The sequence below is a fragment of the Prinia subflava genome, assembly GCF_021018805.1.
Source record: "Prinia subflava isolate CZ2003 ecotype Zambia chromosome W unlocalized genomic scaffold, Cam_Psub_1.2 scaffold_2cwr_NEW, whole genome shotgun sequence".
Taxonomy (NCBI): Eukaryota; Metazoa; Chordata; class Aves; order Passeriformes; family Cisticolidae; genus Prinia; species Prinia subflava.
In genome coordinates this window covers 3,273,647-3,292,083 of record NW_026960607.1, presented here as the reverse complement: position 1 = coordinate 3,292,083, position 18,437 = coordinate 3,273,647, and the positions used below count along the sequence as shown (strand labels likewise).

The 18,437-nt window shown below is 36.9% G+C and overlaps 1 protein-coding gene across 1 annotated transcript in view; it reads right to left on the bottom strand.

Annotated features, from left to right (window-relative positions):
- SPOCK3 (SPARC (osteonectin), cwcv and kazal like domains proteoglycan 3) overlaps positions 1 to 18,437 on the bottom strand; it is a 215,418-nt gene that overhangs the window by 30,697 nt on the left and 166,284 nt on the right. The window contains exon 6 of the mRNA XM_063424260.1: positions 4,545 to 4,664. Within this exon, the coding sequence (XP_063280330.1) occupies positions 4,545 to 4,664 (120 nt within the window). The remainder of the gene's footprint in view (positions 1 to 4,544; positions 4,665 to 18,437) is intronic.

Here is an 18,437-nt window from a genome sequence, read left to right as displayed (position 1 = left end):
TGACCACATCTGGACCCAAAAGGGATTTTGGAAATAATACCCTATTGTTTTTTGAAATTTCCTACTCTTGATTACTAATAATATTCTGCTCTAGGAAAAAAAGTGTCAGTAAGACAAAATTACCTTACTCTTGTAAAAACACAGCAATATAGGCACCAGACATTTTCTGACTTGTTAACAGCATAGTGATGGCTCTAGCAGAACACTATTGTTTGTTTTGTTTAGGTATATTAATGATTATATGGAACAAAATGGATTACTTAATAGCTGGAACAACTCTAAAAAGCACCAGCGAGGCATGTAAACTTGCAAATCTGCCTTGGTCAGAAGGACTGTGCTCAAGTCTTCTAATATATCCCGTCCTAAATGCCACCAGAGTGACAGAAATATGAAAAAAACCCTAAATATAAAGAGACAACCAGGGAGGAAGCCACAAATTGCTTCTTTAAATGCAGAATGGTTTTTCAGTGAGGAAGGAACTTTATGATAAGAATACAGGAAAGCCTAGGGGAAAAGGGTGACAAAACAGATTTTTAACTCCCCAAGGGTAATGAATAACTCCAGGGATCTGTTAGATCAGACTCTGAAAGGAGAAGTTGCATTCAGGTGGCTTTTTGTTACAGCTGTTATTCTGCACAGACCACTAAGTCTCATGTGCTAAGTTTAAAGTCATTATACATGATAAGAAGTTCTTTGCAAGTTTTATTTGTAGCTGTAGCTTTCTCTATTTCCAAATATAGCTTTTTATATTTCCAAAATAGGGACTGGAAAGCCCTGGTGTACTAAGATATCAATATGGCTGGATGGCCTGATATACTCAGATAGCAACAGGCCTGATGTCTTGGACTTCCTATGACTTTGAAAACAGACATCGAGGGATATTACTTGAGAACTTTGCTCTTCAAGAACAGTTTTAAAAAATTTTAAGCGGTATTAGAAAGGACTTTACCATGTTAAATGGTTATCATATTTTATGTTTCTTTATGTGTTTACAGGGACACAGTGACACATTATTTTCTTCTAAACAACAGACATGTTAATTTCTCATAAAATGCAGTATGTATTCTGCTCTTTTAAGAAATTCTGAAGTACAGAAATTTACATAACAGGAAAAACATACAGCACTAGTGAGACCAGTTTTAAAATAATTTGTGTAAAATTACTGAAGAAAACCTACTACTGAACATACAATCTTTCAATTGCTTTCTGTCCATAGATGGACTGACTGTCTTCCTGCAGTAGCCTGTCAAATTATTACAAACATGTAAATATTGGCTATTTATAAAATCGAGTAAATACTGCACAAATAGCATGTTTAATATCTATATCCAGTATTTTTTCACAATTAGCTACATGCAATTTGAGTAACTGACCACAGTACTGGAACATTACCCACTGAACAATTGTTCAAATTGTTCAAATGCGAAACACTATAGGTTTTTGTTGAATATCTCTTTTTTGAAAAGAAAAAGAAGAAAATATAGGACAAACTGAATGTCTCACATGTAACCATTTTGTAAAACTTGATTTGCTTTATTTTAGTAAAAAGAAAATAAGCATCAAACCAAAGCCTATCATCAAACTGCAATCAAATTTAGAACCAGTAGTAAGTTAATACTTAGTACAATATTCCAAATTCTGGTACCATAATAAAAACCTAAGTCAAACATTTATGACAGCATGATGTTGACAAGTAATTAAAGTCACATATATAATTTAATATATGGGAAACAGAATTTTCCACAGAGATTGTAATCTTTTACCTGTTGATGAAAAAAAGCCCTGCAAAGACTATTCTTAGTCATTCAAATCAACTCTTGATTCTATCTCTCAAAAAATGATAGAATAGCATGCAATCTAAATTGTGCCCTAAATTTCACATACCTCCAAAAATACGTGCATTCTGTACAATGCCAAAGAGAGAACTTTATAACTTTGAAGGCTTCCAAAATAGTGTCCAAAAATCCACAAGATTCTTGCATTTTTAGCCTCACATTAAAATCTTGGATCTTAAGTCTAAAACTAGTCATTGATTGCTATTATAAAGAAAAAAAATTGCAAGCATACAAGTGACATAATAAATATGACTATATTATATCCACATACACATCACAGTACAAATGCCTGTTTCAAGTAGAGATTGTAGGTTTTATCAAAACCACCTGTGTGCTTAAGGAAAAAAGCCAAGGGAAAAATCTCACTTTTAAGAATTTTGCGTTTGCACTAGATCTCACTGTATTCAAAGTATTAATGAACTTTACTTTCTAGCATTACATGGAATCCAATTTCTTGAAACACTGACTTGTTATTTATGCAGGACATAATACTTAATAGCTCTACAGTTGCTTCTTTTATCATTGCCCAAATATCAAAGTAAGCATTCAGCAAGAAACAGGACCCTACACAATATTTCAGTTTACCTTAAACTAAGCAATGTACTAACCTACGTAATTAGATACATTTTTTTTATCTATACAATAAATTCTTAAGGGCTGCAAACTTTGTATTTCTATTGTTTTCACTACTGCATAAGAAGCAGATCACATGCCAGTTATGGGCACCAACCAGAATGCATGTTGGAAATATATGGGTTTAAATGTCATTTTTCCAATTTCAATACAAAATGGTGTTAACTGTATGTTGAGGCTGTTTTACTGGTTAAAGGTTTTAAAGGTTTAAGAACATTTTAGGGTTTAAACAGAGTGATTTATTATATGAAAGCATGTATTAAGTTTTAAATGAGTGGTTTTATAATTTCATAATTGAAATTACTTTTTAAGAACTTGACAGGAAAGGGGTCTTGGGGTCGTAGAGGCAAGAAGGGGTCCCGGGGTCCCGAACTTTTGCAGAGTCCTCAGTAGCTCTGAACAGAGTTTTGGGGCAAATGCCGCAGGGGGAAAGGAAAGGGAGGGACGGGACCTTAGGGCCCAGATCCCAGGCAACAAAGACTACAATAGATGGTACTTTTAGAATCTTATTCAGCTCTCTGGCAGGGCTCTTTCTCCAGGCTGCAGAAGGTGGAGGTTGGATCAAAAGATCGGGTTGATCAATTGATACTTTCACTTTTAGCTCAAAGGCTTTTTATCTATAAGTTACAAATGCATATTCATATCTTTATCTACACACTACTTAATTTAGGTGTAATTTTCTAAGTTTGAAAAACTATGAAAAGCAGCATCAAAAACTTACACATATAGCATATGTATCAGTGTAAAAACTTTATCTTACTAACATAAAAATTTTATCTTATTGTGCATAAAAATTCTATCTTGTTATGTAAAAAACTATCTTAACATACGTAAAAAATTTTATCTTATTTACGCAAAATTCATACTAAAAATTATAAACAGTACTCTATTTTTATTGTGTCTAAACTTTATTACTAAGCCTAAAAGTCTGTACTTCTACACTAACAACTAAACACTTAAAGCATATAAAGCTTAAAGCTAAGGCTTAAATTTCTACTTTATACATATATACCTTAATATATTCTAATTTTTCTAAAGGTTTTAATTCAGTCCCTTCACATTTCACTCTCTATATAAAATCCATAGAAACATAAACTCCAACAACTGTATTACCACCTTACCTCAGAAATGATTTATATCAATGTTAAGAAAAATATTCCCAGATAAGACAGAACCATCTTTAATTCATTGTTTTACAGAATTATTCACATCTTTTAGCATGAAAAGAATCACACAATGAAATGGCATTTCCAATTAAGTGAAACTAATGGATTTCTTAAAAAAAAAAAAGAAAAAGTAATGCTTCAAATTGAAACAACCAAAAGCTAAAAAAATAGCTCAAATACTTAAAAAGCTAAAAATAAAGTAAGGTAAGAAGCCAGTGGTGGCTAAGTTCTGTGAAACATACTCTGGAAGAATTCATTATTTGCTCATTATATTAACAAAAGGTAGAGTTTTATGGCTTATGAAATCCAATTTGAATCCTCTCACAGTAGGACTTCACTTTTGGAACTATTAATGCACACTTCAATTGCTCTTCTAAATAAGCCCTTTGATGATTACATTTTAAAATGTAACTACTTTCCACAACAAAAAAAATCTATTTAAATATTTTAGGGGGTTAAAAACAAATTATGCCCTCTACTGTTTCCACTTCATTATTACTTCTGAGTCTTTTCCAATTTCAAGTACAACCTTAAAAATTCCTTTTTACTCACAAGCTTCTTTTCCATCTCTATTTCTGTACCAGTACCTACAGTGACATTAACTAGTAAAGATGGGTCACACATAATTTAAGCTCCTTTATTTTATTTTTTTTAATTTGACAGCATTCACAAATTAAAGCATTGTGAATGGTAGCTGTCCTACCAAATGATATTGAAAGTCTAAAGTGAACATCTTGTATTAGTACTAAGCCATAAATAGGAAACCAACTTCAGAAAAACCCAAAGTTATAGTTTTGTACACATGCCTATTTAAAGCACACAAGAATAAGGCAGGTCTTAGCAAAGGAAAAACAAAAGAATAGAAAAGGACCAAAGAAAACATCAAATAAGACAAGCAGAAATCACTTACTGTTTCTTTCAGGCCTTTGAACCATCCTAGTCTTCTTATTCTGAATTCCACTTTCATGAAGTGCCTTAAACCAGTCTCTCAATCTGTTTGCAACTTCCCTGAATTCCAGATCACTGCACACTGAAAAACAAAATGCAGAGTTGTTAAATGTTTTTTCTCCAGCGAGCTAAATAGAACTTTTCAAATTATGCTAAAAAAAAAAAAAAAAAAAAAAAAATCCCTGAACCCCCCACAAAAACCAAACCCCATATACCCATATAATAATACAAACATATACGTTCCACAGCTTTTTTTATTTAAATCAGTTGCATTGCTCAGGTATGCTTTCTAAACCCAATGAAGGTCCTCCAGAAATAGATACCTGCTGTATAAAGGAATTATAAAATTACAGATACCAAGAAACAGAAAACTTCCTTTGCAAACTACTATAGTTGCAGCACAGGTATTTTCACATCTTACTGCAGATGAGGCTGAAATACCCACTGCAGTCCTTTGTCTTTTCATTTCCATGTTCATTAAGGCAATACTAATCCAAGCCCTACCAGAACAGGTCAGAAGTATAATTTAGGCTGATAATCATGACCAGCCAACCTGCTTTCCTATGCTGAGGCATGAAAAGAGGAAATGGGATTGACAGCAAAAGTGTTTCAACAATGTCCTGGAAGTTTATACCATGGAATGGAGCTTCACAAGCCAGACCTGTGAGCACGTGACAGCAAACAGGCAACTGTACAGCCACTCGGTGATGGAAAGGATGGATTCTTTGACCAGAAATAGCAAAGGCAGAAAAAGTACACCAGACCAAAGAGAGCATCTGTAGTACCAAGAGCAGCAGATTAGTAGCAGACTGGCTGAAGTGCTGTACAGTACTGGCAGTTCATATAGAAGCCAGCAACAGAAGCAGATTATCAGAGAGAGATTTGCAGTCAAGAGGCTTATTCACTGAGAAGACAAAGAAAGGGCATGCTTGAACCAAGTAGAGATCCCTCCCAGAACTCCATCTTCCCATTTGTTTGGGAAAAGCTAAGAGAAGACAAAAGAAATAGCAGTATCTGGAAGATGACAAGAGCAGAAAAGACACCAGATATAGCCCTGCTCAGTTAACAAAATGCCTTTTGCTGCCATTCTCAATAGCTATCATTTCCAAATTGGGATCACTTTCCAGGTCTATCAGTAAACGAATAAGCTACAACCTGAAGAGCTCCCACCTAAGTTGGCAGAGCTTCACAGTGACACTCTTGAAAATAAATCTCCAGCTTGCTTACTTTTCCTTTATTGTGTAGCAATCCAACACATAGTGACATAGCTTTTTTAGCACTTCATTAAATTGAACAACACTATGAAACACCAATTTGTATTCTGGAATAAGAAATGTCATTATGTCAACAACTATCAGTGCCTGTATAACTGCACACATCTAAGATGGGATTATTTATTCTTTACTTAAGTCCCTCTCGATACTTTGATTCTATCCATGAAAGACTAAAGTACAATTCCTCTATACATATATTTGCATGTTATGGACTGACATTTTAATAAAAATTGTATTTGTGCTTCTCTATTGTGTAACAGAACTACTTCTTTTCTGATTATTTATAGAGAACTCAGAAAAAATAATGAAAAATAGGCATGTGTACTCAAAAATGTATTACAACAACCAGATGAAAATGGTCTCCTGATCCAAGCCTACATATCGTAATTCAAACACGTGGGATTTCTGTGTTTGCCATAAGGACACCTTCCTGTACCAACTCTTGCAATCAGCTGACACGTCAGCACAAAGAATCAGCCATTAACTTGGGACACTCTGCTCGTCTTTAATTTCTCCTTCCATTACAGCTCTATATTGGATTTGAAAGGCCAGGTTTAGGTAGCAGGAGGCTACAGGGGCAGCTTCTGTGAGAAGCTGCCAGAAGCTTCCTCCATGTCCAGCAGAGCCAATGTCAGCTGGCTCCAGGACAGACCCAATGCTGGCCAAGGCTGAGCCAGTCAGGAATGAGGTAACATTCATGTTCTGCAACAGAGATGATCAACTCAACAATCCATTCACTAGAATGATATTTGCCACTGAAGCATGTGTGCTCAAGGTTATACTGTGTGATGAAAAATTATATGAATTAGTTGATACATACTAAAAAATGTTTAGGAACTTTTCATCCTGGTGATGAACTTGTAAAGATACAGAGGAGTGAAATTATTGTGCAAATTTGTCTGATTTAAAATAAGTCAAGATGAGGTAATTCAGATCTATTCAGACTATTATTTCACCTGATAGACTGGGAGATGAATCTTTAATGGTGAAAGACAGACAGTAAAGGTTGTAGAAGGTTAGACAGTAATCAAAAAATGCATATTAAATCACATGAATCCACTCAGGAACCTGCCAAGAAGTACTTCAGTTTTTGTATAATGCCAATGCAAGGCAATCCTGCTATTACAATAAATTTTAGTAGCCATTAAGAGAATTAGTACAAGGTAATACGAAGTCACTAGCTCAAAGGTTACTGGAGTCTACTGCCATTTCAAGCAATGAGACTGTCTTGTAAAATTAACAGCTATGGCTATGCAAAAAAATGAAGGTATCTGAAAATTTATAGGTACTTAATCCAGATATATCTTTATGATAAATATTATTTAAATGTTAGGTGGAAAAACAACTGTTCTATCTGTTTTCACATAAAGTAAATGTTATGATTTGTGCTGGCATTTGAATATACTTTACAGATTGGAAGTAAAATATTTAAAAATGCTGTGTCAGCCTGAGTTCTTTTAGTGTCTTTCAACTCAAGCTAATTAATGAAGTAAAAATAGTGTTACTGAAAGCTGTAAAGACATGCAGAACATGTTTTAGTGCTAGCATAATGTATTGAATTCCCTAACATATTTAAACCAGTCTTAGCTTCCTGAAATAAGAGAAAGTAAGTTATTTTAACAGTGCTTCCTTTTTATGTAAACACAGACACACAAAAAATGATCTGTAGCTTAGTAAGTATTGAATGGACGTGGACATAATGAGCATACTGCAACACTGTTGTACCAAGGAGTAGCTTTTGCTAAGTGAAGGGTCACAAAAATGATTTAGAAAGAAAAAGAAGTGAGAAACACACTGCATGCTATGCAGATGATCTTCCTCAGCACACATATTCTCATTCAATCAGGTAGAACTATACTCATAAATTCATGTATATGATAAAATAACCAGGAAGTAAATATAAACAGCATATAGAAAACTTAAAGAAAAGGGTACACATCAACCGTGTTTTAGAGTCAACTAACAACTACTCCATGTGAGATGGGCAACTGATCAGTCAGTATGTGCTGAAGCAAGACTTCTTGCTATTAAATCTTTTTCAACATACTAGAATCAGTGCATGACTTACAAAAATATTGCCATTAAAAAACAATATGATATTGTTTGATTCACGGAATCAAACAATAATATATGTTGAAAGAGACGTCCAGAAGTAGTTCAGTCTTACTCTCTGCTAAAAGTAGGTTTAATTACATCACATTGCTCAGGGCAGTCATTCATGTCCTCTGACCATCACAATTCATGTGAGGGTTCCTCAGTGTTTGAGAGACTACCCCTCTTTGAAGAATCTACTAACAACTGTTTTGTAGCTCTATACTGTTCCCCCTGAAAAATACAACAGTATTTCCTCATGCTGTAACTTGAGGATTGCACCCATCTGTCCAGGATTGCTAGACATCCAGAAACCTGGTTAGAGCAGCAATTCTGAATCAGCTGTGAGCAGGATTATTAGAAGCTGCTGTCCACAGCTGATGCTCATGTAAGCCCAATGCCCTTTCAAAGCATTACCTACTGTCCTGGTTTGGGGGAAAGTGAGTTTGCCAGAAGTTGTGGTCAAACCAATCAGTAGTCAGGTTTGAATGTTGACACCTGGAGTGGCCACTGAGGGGTTGGACACGCCTCTGAGAACACAAGGGGTTAAAAGCAAGGACTCCCAGAGGGACTTCCTTTTTCTGGTTCCGCTTTCAGGAGGGAAGCATCTTCTCCTCCTCCCCTGCCCAGCTTACCAGGCTGGGTGGAGGAGGGGAACCATGCAGCCAGGCGGCCGGGCTGAGGTAGGCCGGTGCCCCGGGGGGGGGAAAAGAGAGCGAACGGGACTGGAGCTGAGCCAGCCCCATCCAGGATGGAGGGGTAGAGAACTTTGCAGGTGCCTTCCATCCCCCCCCCCACCCCCAGGGAGAAGGTGCCCAGCGGCGTGGGGGGTTGCCGAGCCTGCGAGTGCCCAAGCCTGCGGCCCTGCCAGGAGCTTTTAACTCTTTCTGAGGCAGAGGAAAACTTTTCCCAGACATTGATTCTCATGGCTGGTGGTTTCAGAAGAGAGAGAGAGAGACAGCCTGGGACCGAGATGATAAAGGACAATGAAAAGAACCCCAGATGGGCAGAGATGAAAAGGAGTGGCTTTTGGGCTGGACTTTTCTTGCATAATGTTAGCCATAGATGGACCCTGAATTCTCCTGAACATAAATAAGACTGTGTGGATGCATTTGGCTCGAAATCAAAGACTTTGTGGCAGTGATTGCCACTGTAGGAGTGGAGAACAGAGAAGAGAGGAAGAGGGTGTGGTGGTGCCCTCTGTCTTGAAGGATGAAGATCTCTGACATTCTTGGAAACCCTCGGCCCCAGGGGTAAATGGGGGGGGACTTTAGTCCCAATATGAGAAGATGGCTGGTTTATGGTACTTGGCCAAGCATCCTTAAAGAGCCCTATATGCGTTTTTGGTCCATGGATGGTGGTGAGAGCACTGGACATGGAAAGGAGGGTGTCACCCTGGCAGACTTCTCTGGGCGGTGCCATGGGTGACATGGGAACACGGGAGGGTGGACCTGTGTTTCCTGGGGGGGGGGGGGTCTGTGGTGCGAGAGAGAATCCTCTCTCCCTGGATGAATTGAAGATTGGTTTTTTTGAGTGATTATGACTTTGGGAATCCAGGGTTTTGGTTTAAGCAAGTAAGATGAGGGTAATGTGTAAGTGTTAACAGTTTGAGCATGTAAGGGGTGGAAATTGGAGGAGGAGAAGAAATGTTCTGGGAGGTTTTCATTTCTGTTTTGGGGTGTTTAGGTTTTCTTTTCTTTTCTATTTTCTGTTGTTATGTAGTTTTCTTTCAAGTTTGGGCTTGCTCTGCTCTGTTCTTGACCACATCTCACAGTAGTTCTTTAGAAAAAACATACACTCATGGGTGCACTGGCATCTGGCCAGCGCCAACCCATGACACCTACCAACCATGTACTATCATATGGCTGCACAGTAGATGTTGAGCATCTGTTCCAGCACGAGCATTTAAACATTCTTCTGAAAATACAGTAACCCTAAAACTGCCATCAGAACTCAGTGCTGCCTTTAAAGACATTATCTACTTACATTATCTCCTATAGTAAGCTGGAACATTATAGCACAAGTAACTACCCAGTGACAGTGCCTTGCAAGGCTGCCATTCTGCAGAGGTTTGTAAATTTAGCCCTGAGGAACTGATTACTTGGACTGAAAATTCCTGGCTCCAGAATTAGGGCTAGTATCCATGTGGCTAACTCTAAATGTCTAAGAATTGTATGCAAGTGACTTACAATTCCTGCAATATAGAGCAGTGCTTCTAGCTCTGCATCCTCTGTCACAAATGGGAAGAGTAACATATGGCAAAAGGGCATGCTAGCAAAACCCAAAATTTGATGAAAGGACAAAAATTCCTCCAAACCTGTAACTAAAATATGGAACAGTCATTTCAGTCATCTTTTTACCGTCCCAGATGTACAGTTAGAACTGTTTTTTTTTTTTTTAAAGGCCGTTAACTGAAAAAATTCATGCATATATTTCTATTTCTATAAGCTGATATTTATCAGTCATCCGTTACCTCCAGGGCCAGTGATTTTAGGAAGATAATATCTTGAAATTAATAAATAAAAGCATTCTGACTTCCTTATTATTTAGCTAAACATAATGAATTTTCTACTTCAGTTAGTCTATGTTATGAGATAATTAATACAAATGTTGTAGATACCATATCAGGAAACTGTGGCTGCTTATTCTTACTGCCCCAAATTAATGTTCCATACAGACATTCTGCACATGATTAATGCTTCACAATATGCAAAATGATTTTAAAAAATTACATTTTCATAAAATAAATCTGATCTTTTTGTGTCCTCACAGTTTTAAAATACTTCACATTAAAATATAATAATTCCTGAGTGCAGGAAAAACAGTAGTACCCACAACACAGAATTTATGTGCCAAGTTACTGTCTTCAACTTGAAATATGTGGACTTAGACATTCCAATTAAGTAAGACAATACTGATTCTTTAGTCTCTCAGAAGTATCACAGACCTGTTGTGGAATTTGCTAATTTATTTTCTGAAGGAGAGTCAATGTACATGGCTTCCTTTGCTAAATGCTGCTAACCTGTAGTGTTGGCTATAATTTCTCATCGTGCTCTGTTATTCCAAACTATTAATTTCTGAGGATGAAAATGATGTTAATAATCTGTAAATTGCGTAGTTATGAACACACACAGCAGAAGATAGTAAATGTTCCATTGTAATATGCTGTATTCCAAGATAATTTTCAAATACTTCTGTATATTCAACTAAATCCAGTAATAATAATTTCATGTAATAAAAGATATAGGAAGTATCAAATAGGGACATGTGGAATTGCATTTTGTTGAAACGGTATGCTCTGGCTCACCCCTGGAAAGTGTATGGTTTATCCCAAGTCTATAACCTCCCTGCAGTATGGTGTGTCTGTAACTGTATTGGTTAGAGAATCTTACCGCGCCCATTTCGAAGCTCCCTGTTAAGGGTGCAAGCAGAGAGGGCTCGCTCTCTTTTCCCTGGAGGCCTCCAGAGGCTCTGCTCCTCTCCCCTTCCCCCGCTCCCCCTCCTCTCCCCTCTCCCTCAGTAACCATGTTGCCTTCCTGGAGTCGAACTCCAAATAAATCCTCATCTCATCAGCACCTCACCAGCCATCTAGAGTCTCCTTGCCTGCCTGCATGTGAACACCCATGACCCTAGGACCTGGGGGACTCCCGGGGAACCCTCCCCAGGGTCCCCCCTAAATCTAAACTACAACAGGGACAGATCAAAATTGTGCTACTGGTGAAAGCTTTTAAGGAAACCATAACCTAAAGCTATGGTAGTTTTCAAAACTCAGTTTTAAGGATTCCTGAAAGCACTACACAGCTATGGGACAAAGTCTGGACATTTTCTTCCCTTCAAGATCATGACTGACAGAGACCTGCAAAGACTTCTTGCATTTGACACACAATCCCTTGAAACATAGTAGACACAAAGGTAAAAGGATCACTGACCAATGCTCTTTATAAAGAAAATTTTAAAATATGTATATATTATTTCACCATTTCAAATTATGTATTTTCTGAAATCAGAAATGTTCTCTCCTGATAAAACACTTGAGAAGTGCAGCACATCAGGTAACCATGCACAGAACCTAGAAGGGACTGATAGATCTTTCTGTTGTGAGAAAATTATTGCTCCTCATTATGACTATCTACCGGTTTGCACCTTTTCTCTGGCACGGAAGGGCAAGAGAATGGAACAGTGGGCTGAACAATCACCCTTTAACAGAAATTAACTACAATTTGCTCTGCAAGTTTCTGACATAAAGTAATCTTACATCATATTGCATCCCACTGAAGTCTGACAGATCCAAGGCTGCATTTCAGTAATTTACTTTTTCATATTTAGATTGTGATCTGATGCTTTAAACCACTTTGTATGTACTCAAACCATTTGCTAGTGTGTTTTTCTTGAATGTTTAATCACTAACATTGCTGTAAATCACATAAATTGTTCATTAAAGAGTACACAGTTGTCTGTAGACCTTTCAAGAGGGCAAAATTACCCCAATTTATCTAATTATTTGTATCTTTCCTAAAGTAAGGCCAACAGAAGTAGACAAGCTCTTTCTCTACTATTGAAGAAACCTATGACAGTTAATCTATTATACAGCAATGTAACAGCAGGACCTGGCCTAGAAATAACAGGCAGTGAGATGCAAATTCTACTATACTACCACCACCTCAGGGAAATCAGAATGCTGGTTAAGTAAATGTAATCTGCAGCTGTGTCTCCACACAAATTCACTAATCAAAACTGTAAAGAGAAATGCAAAAGCTAATGAGTTTTAAAAAATATGATTAGGGCACAAATACCCAAAATGTTTACAAATGCATACATGAAATATGTTAGCAAAGTGCAGTTATGTTTTGCTAGTCTATGCATTCAGCACTGAATGGATTGTTCATGAATGTCTGATGTAGATCAGGGAATTTTTATGAGCTGTAGATGAATATTCATGGAGATAGCAATTTATTTAGCCTTAGTAATTTCTAATGTGGTTATTCTTATATGTATTTTAAATCCAAAAATCTTGCATTACCAAGAGTGATCCTCATATGTGTTACAGAGAACCTTTAGCACACGGAGTATACTGTGTGTGACATAAATCAACATCAGATCCCAACCAGACACCATGAGGGGTCAGTCCTGGTATCATGACAGGTTTCAGAAAATTCTTTCCCGGCTGTAGTCCTTCTGCTGGCTACCTGCATGCAGCATTGTCTGCACGTTGACTTCGCAAGTACAGAAGTTTTTGAAAGGAGCTGCTTACAGAAGGCACAAATCAGCACCATGCGTATGCAGAACAGAACAAAGCTCTCCTAAAATCCTTACTTTATTGAAATCAGTCGTAAAATTGTTGCTGACTGCAGTACAGCCAGAATTTCACTCTCATTTAGCTGCTGTCTAGACCAACTACTTGGTTCTCTGAAGAGGAAAGGAATGCTGACACTGATCAACACAGTGATGATTGTTTAAACAATTCTGTTGACATTTTCACAATGAAAAATTACATTTAATAAATTTTGCAATCTATTAAAAGAAAAGAAAAATATAACCTTTTTGTTTAAAGAAATTACATTATATTTTGAAAAAAACCTATACAAGAAAATGTGTTGCGTTTTAGACAAAATCTATATAATTAGAATGTACATTGTTTTTCCACATGGTGATTAAGAGCCTTTCAAGGCAAAAAGAGTATGGGCAATTAGAGATGCCAGGTAGTAATCTATTCAGTTATAATTTTAGTTGTTAATCATAAGCCATGAAAGGCATTCATACTAACTGGGTGTGCCGATTATCAGCACCATTGCCTACAGCTGAAAAGAACTGCCATGTGTCAACTGTGAGCCTCTTCACCACTGCATCTGAGACTTCCAAACTACTGTCCCTAATAATGGCACCACTGTTTTGCACTGTTTACAAAATCTGTAGAAGTCTTTAAACTGTCAGTGACATCAGAAAGAGTCTGCAAATAAAGCATCAGTACCTGAGACTTAAAAGTGAGAAACAAAATCAGTACCTTAATTATTTTAAGAAATAATGAAATATCTACTGATAATGGTTTTGAAGACATCCTATTAACAACAGTAAGAAACATTTTAAGTGTGAAATTATGTCTATTTTTCATATAGATTCTCCTATAGGGCCAGCTGCATCACTAGGCTATTTAGGTAGTTTTAAAAGATACAGGCCCTGACAGCCACATGAGAATTCACTGAGGTCAAACCCCATGTTTTGCTACCACTGCACTGAGCTCAGAAAGTTGTTGCTTTCCTGTCTGCATTGCTCATTGCCTCGCTTTCAAGATGTTGATATTGCTCTTCAATGACTTTCAAACAGCAAATTTACATCTAGCAAGGAGCTGAGGCACAGCAAACGTGTGCAGAGATTACTGGACTCAGCAGCAGGCACCACCACCAAAAAGATTAAATTGCAGTGTAATGGGTGCAAGTTTAAGAGTTTCTCCATGGCTCTTCTTTCATTAAACAAATAAAAACCCTGGTTCCATTTAGTGGGAGCTTTGTCACTGATTTCAGTACCAGTTTTGCATTCAACAAAGATGAAAACCCCTTACTGCTACTGCATAAAACCTCAAAACTTCCTCCTAGTTTCACAGTTGTAATTTGAAGGCTATTGCTTGAATACCTGAAGAGACTTGGGATTTTATTTGCTGCTGTCTGCATATATTAATTGATTAATTGAAAGGAAATCATCAACACGTTTCTACTTTAAGAACCAACACTGCTGTTATTTCTTAATATGCAATCAACTTATAGAGAAAAAAATGCTAGTTTAGTCTCATTTTATGCTGTAACGAAGGGTTTTGCCCTCTGGGTTCCAGGGCACACCCTGCTGACTCTCACTGAGCTGCTGCTGCTGACCAGCACCTCCAGATCCCTCTTGGCAGGACTGCTCTCCAGCCACTCCTCTCCCAATTCAGACTTGTGCCCAGAATTACTCAGTAACACTGTTTATTTCAACAGGAGTCAGCATGAGGGAGCTGTGACCAAATAGTTTTAATATACAACACTCAGTCCTCTGAACTCAAACCACTCCTGCTACCACCATGACACTGCTGTGTAAAATATCTGATGTAAACTAATAGCTGACCAAAATAAATTAAATGAATATGGAATGTCTAGTCACTGCCTAAAGTCAAAAAATGCCCGAGTGCTAGGTAAGTCTCTTAGAAGAAATTAATAAACAAGGAAACAGAAACCATGACATTTTCAACACACCGATCACCTGTGAAAAAGATGCAGGCAACAGCTTCTCTGATTATTCAGTCACTCAGCAGTGATGATAATTAGAAGAAACTTCCTGAGGATATAGGCAGTGATAGTGGTCCACAGTGGAGCAATTCACACAAACTCTCCAAAATCTCCCTGAAAGGTAGTCAACTAGATATATTAGATATCTAGATTTTATTTGTTTCTCATTTACTACACACACACAAAATTTTTCAGCTCTTCAGTAGAAGATAGGAACATACATAAATATATGGCTGAATATAGACATAAAAAAAATAGTGAGTTTCTCTCCTCTTTTATCTAGACAAGGCAGCCAAGCACCTGCCTGGTAGGCCCAAAACTATGCTCCCGAGCCAAAGATGTAATTAGAGAATCATCATCTCATTGTTACTCACATTTTCTTTTTTTCCCCTTTTTCCCCTTTCTAGGCTGTTTCTTTCTTTAGTCCCTCACATTCTGAAGTCATGAACTAATGAACCACACATTATTTGTATTTCCTTGTACAACACATAATCAAGGTGTCCCATTTAATCACTTTAGTGTTGAAAAGTTTCCTGTGAAATCAAGTATTTGTCATTCAGCACATATTTCTGTAACAAAATATCTTTTATCGTTACCATACTTTTACTAAATGATTTTTTTTCTGGAGAAAATAATAGGTATTAATTTTTTGAAAAACACTACAATGTAAAACTTCTTTTCAGAAAGGTAAGATGCTGAACATTTTAATCTAAATTAATTGATAGTAATCCAATTACTACAAAGATATGTGGATATGTGTAATTTTTGAGTCCACATTTTCTCTTACAGCATTGAAAGAAGTAAGGAAATTGTCTTCATGAAAATGTTCATTTTTTGTAGGGCCTGATATTGCACAGATAAAGTAAATTCAAAGCTTTAGAAAATAAAACGATGCAGGCTAACACTGAGACACTGACAGCAAATAAGTACCTCTGCAAAGACCGCAATAGGCAGATGTACTTTGTTTTCACAGTTACTGTTTGGCTTCCATTGCAAAAGAAATTTCTTGTCACTCAAAATAACACCAATAAGCATTTATAATGCTTGGTAAGGATTTTATATTCCATTCTGATTTATGTAACCAAATAACCCAATGTCCATGTGATACACTGGAACAAATTGCTCAATCACACAGGAAAAGAGTTCCCACAATTCAGCTTTTTGGAATGCTGTTCTTTATCTACCCCAAAACTCTGGAAATCAAAAGGAAATTTAGATTATAACAGAACAAGAGCAGAAGCTCTGACCAGACCATTTCATGTTCAGCTCTCCCAGAAGAGTGGACCATACAAGTTTCAAGCTATTAAGCCGCAAGCCTCCAGGACACACCACAGCACATGCAGTGCAGGCAATCTGCACATACGGACTGGTGGTTTGCCTGGTGCTTAACAAACACATGCCAACACCATCAATCTCTTTGTAAACGCCTTCTTAATGGATATATGCATTTCTGTTTCCATTATGTAAATCCTTAAACTGCAGGAGGGACTTTCTTCCAGTCTGAAGAAATCTTGCTTTGAGGTAGAGCAATAGAAAAAAAAGGAATAGTAGATTGTGCAATTATACCACGACCTCTATGGTAATGAAATTCAGTACAATTTTATCTTTATGCTGTGCATAGTTAACTTGCTTCTACATATAAATATATATAGCTAGGAATTTAAAAATTACTTCCAAGGCTCCTTTGTGTCCTTTGTCCAAATGTCAAGAATAAATCATTACCCACTAAAATGCTTATTTCAGATGGAATTGAATGTTACATCACTGTGCCTGAAGCAGATGGAAAACAAAGGCTGTTTTGCAGGCTTTATGATTTGCAAACACTTTTTATGAGTTTGTGTTCTGTAAAATGTGTTGGGTTTCTAGACTACTGCTACTACTACTGGTCATAGTATTCAGTGTGTCTTGTACATGAGTATGCTACCCTACAAAAATTCCACTTGGTTCCACAGAATAGTTTCAATGCTCTAGGTGCTTCATGTAGATATAAACTATGCTTCATATATATATAAAGTATTACAATATGTGCATTGTGTGTGAATGTAGGCAAACAATATTTTTTTTTGAGATTTCTCTTAACGTAAGTTAGCATGTAAATCTAGAATCACTGTAAACTGTACAAAGTTAGCTAGGAAATTTATGGATTTACATCATCACTAAAATGACAAAGAATTTTTTGTGATAAATGTATTTTGAGCTATAAATCACATTTTCATGACTATATTTCATGCTATATGTTAAGCTACACATTTCTCAACTTGATCCTCAAATGCATGAGATCAGACAATTTCTATCTTTATATTTTGGCTAAACAAGAAAAATATGCATCTGCACACAGAAGCAAGTGTAGTATTCCTTAATATACATACATGTGCTATAGTTCTCAGATCATGTTAAAAAATTTTCCTCTTTCACAGGTCTTCACAGCTAACCAAAATTGTCTCACTAACTGCCATGAAAAGTGACAATATCACTCATGAGATTCTATTATGATAGACAATTTAAAATAGCTAATTATAATGTGGACCTTTTAGTTTTACATTTTGTGCATCAAAAGAATTTCATGTGATGAAATGCTGAAAGGCCTTGGACCATTTTTGCTGGAGAAGAAAACAATGGGATCTCATAAATGTGAATAAATACCTGGAGGGAGGACATTAAAACAGAACCAGGCTCTTTTCAGTGGTTCCCAGTGATGGGGCAAGAAGCAATGGGCTTAAAGTGAAACAGGAAGTTTCTGCTCAACATGAGGAAAAACTTGTTTGCTGTGAGAGTAACTGAGTTGTCCAGAGAGGTTGTAGAGGCTTGAACCTCAGAGACACTTTAAAGTTTTCTGAACAAGTTCTTGAGCAACCTCTTCTCAGTGGCCCTTGAGCAGAGGGTTGGAGCAAGAGCACCTCCAGAGGTCACTTTCAAACTCAACCATTCTGCTAGTCTGTGATTCTGTAATACTGGTGTGCAGCCTGGTAAAAGTTTGGTGGCAGAAGTATTTTACTGATAATTTTCAACATCTCAACAAAAATCAATTCAAGTGATGGTATAATTTAATTCTTCATTTACTGGGTCTTTGTTCAGATTCTCTGTGTAGTTCCACAGATTATTTGGGGGAAAAAAGGATATTCCTTTCTTTCTTCTTTTACACTAAGCAAAGTTTTCCACCTACCCCCCCCCCCCAAGCTTATTTCTATATTTGTTTCTGGTTTTGAAAAGAGAAACAGAGCAAATCAAAAGCCCAGC